The following is a 5,973-nucleotide window of genomic DNA, read 5'->3' as shown; positions in this document are numbered from 1 at the left end:
GCACAATCCGCACACAACGCGAGTTCGGCCGCGATTTGCGCATACCACGCGGAATGACATATAAAGTCATAAGCCGGTCGTACTAGTGGATCTGAATAATCGCGGTAATAAATCGGTATTGATAGCGGCGGTTGTGTAGGAGGGGGTGGCGAGCCCTGCGGTATGGGAAGCATAGGGCGCTCACCTATTATATGATGTCGGTTTGCAGGTTCGCCCAGGTGATCGTATGATCCACATTGTCCTCCCAATGCAAGCGGGCTGCTTAGCGATGTACTCAGGCCGCTCAAAGAATGCGACCCACGGCTGCTGCATGCTTCCGCTCGTGTTGAAGATGCCATTGCCACGTACTCGTGGCTCGTCTGCGTTGCCGGGATGTTGGCGTAACGAGGCGGAGGTCGAGAGACATCAGGCAGTCTGATAGTGCCTGTCACTTCGCTGCCCAGGCTGTCATCGTCGGGAGACTCTCGATTGATCTCGTCGAGCACCTCGTCGATTAAATTCTCCATTCCTGGAGTGAGAGCTGCTTCAACGGATGCCACTGTCATTCGCGGCACCTCGTAGATGGTGTTCGCCGGTGTTGGCGGACGCTGAGGTCTGGCGAAGACCTCAGGATCTGTTGGTCCGGGCCAGTCACGGTCCATATTGGGATGGACGTCGACGCCAGGAGATCTGGTGTCGCGCTCCGGTGGTCCTCGCTGCATTGGAATTGGCGACCGCCGATACGACTGCGCTGCGCTGAGGTCCATAGGCACATCTTCGTCAATTCCCGGCATGGTTAGAATAATCCGGCGGAGTCGTCCCAATATTCTGTGCCAACGTTTATAGTGATTGGTAGAATAGCTGCTCCTTCTCATCCTGTGAAGTGAGCACAAACCAAAGACTAAATTTTGGTACGAAGTCATGTGGTTTGGTCACTTACGAATTATTGCTGTACGTCTTCAAGTCGTCAGTGTGTCTCTGCTTCCTGTGCTTCTGCTTGTAGATTATACTGGATCGTTGCCGTTCTTAAGTCAGACTGTTCGGATTCGGGCTCGGTACTTCGGCTTTTATTCTCTACTGAGGAGCAAGGGGTAGGTCCCTTGGTTCCTTTGTTACAGTTGCATCGTGCATAAAGTAAATTCGCAGTACTGCTGATCCAAGAAGTCCTGCTTATCATCCAGATGATGACCACAAGTATTCCGAGAACACTCATGCCCCATCCTACTGCACTGTAGGTGATAAGTCTTTGTTCTTGCATCCGTCTATCCTTGATCTGGCGAGCCTTTTCAATGATGTCATCAAAAGTCGTTGATACGTGGCTATTATTCATCGTCCATAATTCGCTTGTCGCTTCTGCCAGGTCGATCTGATATTTTTCGCGGATAGGCTCGTACAATTGTAAAATGCTTAGGTTGTTCATCGGAGTATAATGCTGTACGAATTCTATAGAATGAACGGATGGATGGCTCATCGTAGTAGTCCCTGCTTTAATTTTACATCCTTGGCGTATGGAAATAATGCCAGAATTACTTATTTCTTCCTGGTTGCTTTGTTGGCATTCTATACGAATTATTTCTCGTTTTCTTGCAGTATATATCCAATTTCCGGGCGTAGTTAAGGCTTTCCAGTATGTTTCTCGTAGGTTTTGTAATACTATGTTGCAATATTCCATTTCTATATTCTTATTTAGTAAGAGTTGAATATTACAACTTGTCGCTTGCCGTATCTTTTTCAAAGGAAATATAGCTGGGCAGATAAATACGGTGCTGGACGATATACATTCTCGCAGTTCCCCTTCTCGGAACTCGTAGAAGCTATCGGTGTCCTCGCTTATTCCAATATGTTCTGCGTCAGATTTAATTATTGCGAATTTTGTTTCGTCAAATGCTTGTTTAGCAGGTAATGGTACGGCTCTATACATTTTATATATTCCAGGAATCAATAATGGAATATGCAGAATATAAATCAATCGATTTCCGGAATAGGCAATTCGTAAGTTGGATATTTTTATAAGTTGATCCATTCCGATTTCGTCTGTACTTACCGGAAATTCTGCATGAGGATTCTGTTCTTTTATTAACTTACAATTTTCTATTAATTGTTGCGGTGAAATTAAACGGGGGTGGATGAATCCCTGCTTTCCGAATAATATTCCATCGATCAGAATATTTAAATCTATTTCATGTTGTAATATTTCCGTATCCAGTTTTGTCATAACTTCCCAAAAATATCGATGCCTTTGATTTAACATCGCTTTAATTTCTATTGCGCTAAGCTGCTTTCTTATCTCCCATGTGGCGTTGTACAGTTCCCCGAAACGCGCTCGCGTTGCTACAGTTTGATTCACGAGTAGCAGAGCGAGATCGTTAGTTTTATTTTCTACATGCATTATTGCATTACGCATGGCATATTCGTCTTCGATGGTTAAAGTTCCGAATAATATCTTGCTAAGTTGTCCAACAAATTCCAAGGGAGCTCGTTTTGTGCGGGATTCTCCTATGAGTGCGCGTATATGATCTTGATACTGCTTTATCTTATTCAATTTGGCAATTAATGAAGTCAATCGTGGTCGTATTTCACAATGTGAATTGTGATCACCACATTGTTGTAATATCGAGTCCATTTGCTGTTCGAGTTTGGCCGTTGCGCCTTTAATATCGCGCAAGTCGATGTAGATTATCATCTTCCAAGAATTTTCGGACGTACGCATTTCTCCAACGGCTTCGAAAAATATTCCAGGATTATCTTTTAAACCAGTAATTGTGTATTCTTTTTCCTTCATCCCTGATCTGCAATCCGAGCAGGTTTAGTTCGGTCTACATGTACGATTTTAATTTTATTTGGTGGAATTAATATTTTAATATTATTATTTTCTAGGATTTCCACAATTTCATACGGCCCTGTATATTCATCATCGAACTTGTTTTTCTTTTTAGGTTTTAGTAAATATATAAAATCTCCTACTTTATACGTTTGTGTTTTTAATTTCTTATCATAATAGTGTTTATAACGTGTTTTGGCTAACCCTAAATTTGACACAGCTAGTTTTCTTAAATCAGTTAATTTATCAATAAGTTCGCTCACGTAATCGTCATACGTTTCTACCGGATTTTCTGTCTTTATTTCAGATGGCAATCGTGCGGCTTTGCCGAATACTAATTCATACGGTGTAAATTTTGTTCCCTCATGTACGCTAGTATTATATGAAAACATAGCATGCTCGAGCCAATTATCCCAATCGTGTTCATCAGTTATGTAATGCTTTAAATATTCGGTCAATACATGGTGGCTTCTTTCTAACGAGCCATTGGATTGAGGATGGAAAGCAGTTGTGCAATATTGTTTTATTTTAAAATATTTTGCAAATTTCTTCATCATTGAACTAGTAAAATTTGAACCTTGATCCGTCAAAATTGCTTTGGGACTTCCAAATTGACAAATAAATCTACGCGTGAATGCTTTTGCTATTTCTTCTGAGTTCGCTTGCACAAGAGGTACGGCAACTGAATATTTTGTTAATTGATCCTGAATTGTTAAAATATATTCATTACCATTATCAGTAATAGGCAAAGGCCCTAATATATCCATAGCAACTTTATCAAATGCGTCTACAGGAGTGTCGGTTATAATCATCGGTTGTTTAGTCTTTACGCGTACTAATTTTTTCTTTTGGCAACTACTACAGGTTTGAATAAATTTTTCAACTTGACTTTTCATATTTTCCCAAAAATATTTATGACGTATCCGCGCCACTGTTTTTGCGATTCCTTTATGTCCTCCGACACTGGATTCGTGGGACTCACGTATGATACGCGGTCTATCCTTGAGCTCGGGTATGCACACTTGGCCCTTACATACAGTAATTTGAATGTCTGTATTTAAAAATGTAAGTCTTATAATGCATCGTATTCTGAACCATGGTATTTTTATATCGCTATTGTTTTCAGATATGCTCGCATGTGAAATATTTAAACGCATCATTTCGTTTTTTAATTCTCTAAATCCCTGCGCTACATGTTTTTCTTGAATCTGATCATTTAATTCTTCTTTAATTATTATTCCAAAAATTTTCTTGTTGTTCTTTTCTGATATTAACACATGTCCTATTATTCCTTTAAAATTCTTCGGCTTCTGGCATATTTTTCTATCAATTAATTCTTTCCCTATTTCATCTATCGGATCTCCCTTTGTATTTATAAAGTATATTATATTATCATTCCTCATCCATATGTGATCTCGAGAGTCTATAATGTTAACAGAAGTAACTTCCATTTCTCTTATTCTTGGTCTCTGTAATTCTCTCGGCGGTGTTCGTTCCTTTAAGTTAGATTTTTTATTTATTTTCTTACTTAATTTTTTGTTTGAGAATTTTTTATTTACTGGTTTTTTATTAGAAGTTGTGGTTTTTGTTTTCGCAGATATTTTATTACTTATTTGTAAAGGTTTAGGAACTGCTTTATACGAAGGAGGTGAAAATATTCTGTTCGTATTACTTTCGTCTGTCGAATCATCGCTCGGTGTTTTCTGTTCACGGTATCCTAATGGTTTTTTATTGATTTCATAATCCATTTCATTATCAGTATCTACTTCCATTGTTTTTAATTCTTGTTTATTTAATGGTATATTTTCTTCTATTATTTCAATAGCGTCAATGTCATCTGGCAATTTTTGTAATTTTTTATCAATTTTTACTTTTGATTTTGGTATTATTTGTATATGCGAAGGTGGTGCATGAACGTCAGCCTGTACTTCAATATTAGTGCGGTTTTGATGGCTGTCGCTAGATTGTGATGTTATTTCCATAGCCTCATCTTCAGATTCCTCTTGTTGTTTATGCATTTCTTTTTCATTATAAAATTTTTTATCATCGATTCGTTTTTTCGGGACACCCGTTGTGTGGCTTTCGCTCGGCCTCTTGCGTGAAGCGCGTGCGTCGTCGGGAGCGGTTGCTTCCTGTAGCGGCTCATAGGCGGCGTCGTCATCGCTAAGACGCTCTTGCGGGCCGCGCCCTTCAGCTTCATCCACATGCAACATTGCGTCTTTAGTGTCATCATGGGATTCGTCAAGTTTCTTCGGACTGGAATCTTTACGGTGCTTCTTTGTTCTCTTATGCTTTCGCTTTCTGCGTCTTATGTGGGTAGAAGAGCTACTCTCGTGTTTCCTTTTTTCACCTTTTTGACATATTTCTGAATTGTCGGTATCATAGTCGGTTTCATAATAATATGAAACTGTTCCACTGTCACTGCTACTGTCTAAAGCTTTTAAAAATTTACTTCTAGGTGATATTTCTTCTTCACTATCTGAATCTGAATCTATATAAGGAGATGGTTCATCAGGTCTGTTCTTTTTATGCGGTGCTGGATTTCCTGATCCCTCACTTTCCATTGCTCTTTTAAAACTCGGGTGAAATGTTTTTTGTTTTTTATGTTCTTGCCCTACTGAGGCTTCACTTGAAGATGATAATGCTCGTTTTGCATTCAAAGGATATACATGTTTAATTTCTTCGATAGGATTTCTGGACAAAGCGTCAGCATTTTTATTTATCTTTCCTGGTTTGTATTTTATTTGATAATCATATTCCGCTAATTTTAGTCTCCACCTCATTAATCGTGACGTAGGATCAGATACTGAATTTAACCATTCTAATGGTTTATGATCCATTACTAATGTAAATTTATGTCCATAAACATAAGGTCGAAAATGTTTCACAGCATAAATTAAAGCTAATAATTCTCTTTCTGTAGGCGAATATCTTGTTTCTGCGTCATTTAAAACTCTTGATGCATAAGCTATGGGTAGATCGCTTCCTATTTTGCCTTGACTTAAAATTGCACCAATGGCGTATCCTGATGCGTCAGTAGTTATAATAAATGGTTCATTAAAATTAGGATATTGCAAAATTGGTTCTGAGCACAAAGCGTGTCTCAATTTATCAAATGCTTCTTGCTGTTCTTGTTTCCATTCAAATGCAATAGATTGTTTCGTTAAATCCGA

General features: G+C 39.0%; 1 protein-coding gene across 1 annotated transcript; it reads right to left on the bottom strand.

The window, feature by feature from the left end:
• Positions 1 to 4,199: 4,199 nt before the first annotated feature.
• On the bottom strand, positions 4,200 to 5,364 carry LOC112457766. Its single transcript, XM_025020992.1, has 2 exons — positions 4,729 to 5,364; positions 4,200 to 4,223 (listed from the first exon to the last, which is right to left on the bottom strand). The coding sequence occupies exons 1-2, from the start codon at positions 5,362 to 5,364 to the stop codon at positions 4,200 to 4,202; spliced, it is 660 nt and encodes a 219-aa protein (XP_024876760.1).
• Between the last annotated feature and the right edge of the window lie 609 nt (positions 5,365 to 5,973).

Source organism: Temnothorax curvispinosus, unplaced genomic scaffold, assembly GCF_003070985.1.
Source record: "Temnothorax curvispinosus isolate PA1 unplaced genomic scaffold, ASM307098v1 QBEX01008216.1, whole genome shotgun sequence".
Taxonomy (NCBI): Eukaryota; Metazoa; Arthropoda; class Insecta; order Hymenoptera; family Formicidae; genus Temnothorax; species Temnothorax curvispinosus.
The sequence above is the reverse complement of the archived record's forward strand: the minus strand, read 5'-3'. Positions and strand labels throughout refer to the sequence as shown.

Excerpts from the sequence above, each read along its gene's own strand:
- LOC112457766 (XM_025020992.1), bottom strand. The coding sequence starts at position 5,364 with ATGGAAAGTGAGGGATCAGGAAATCCAGCACCGCATAAAAAGAACAGA. Across the intron at positions 4,224-4,728 it reads AAAACCGCACTAATATTGAA|ACTCTCGAGATCACATATGG; the intron begins GTACAGGCTGAC and ends TTAACATTATAG.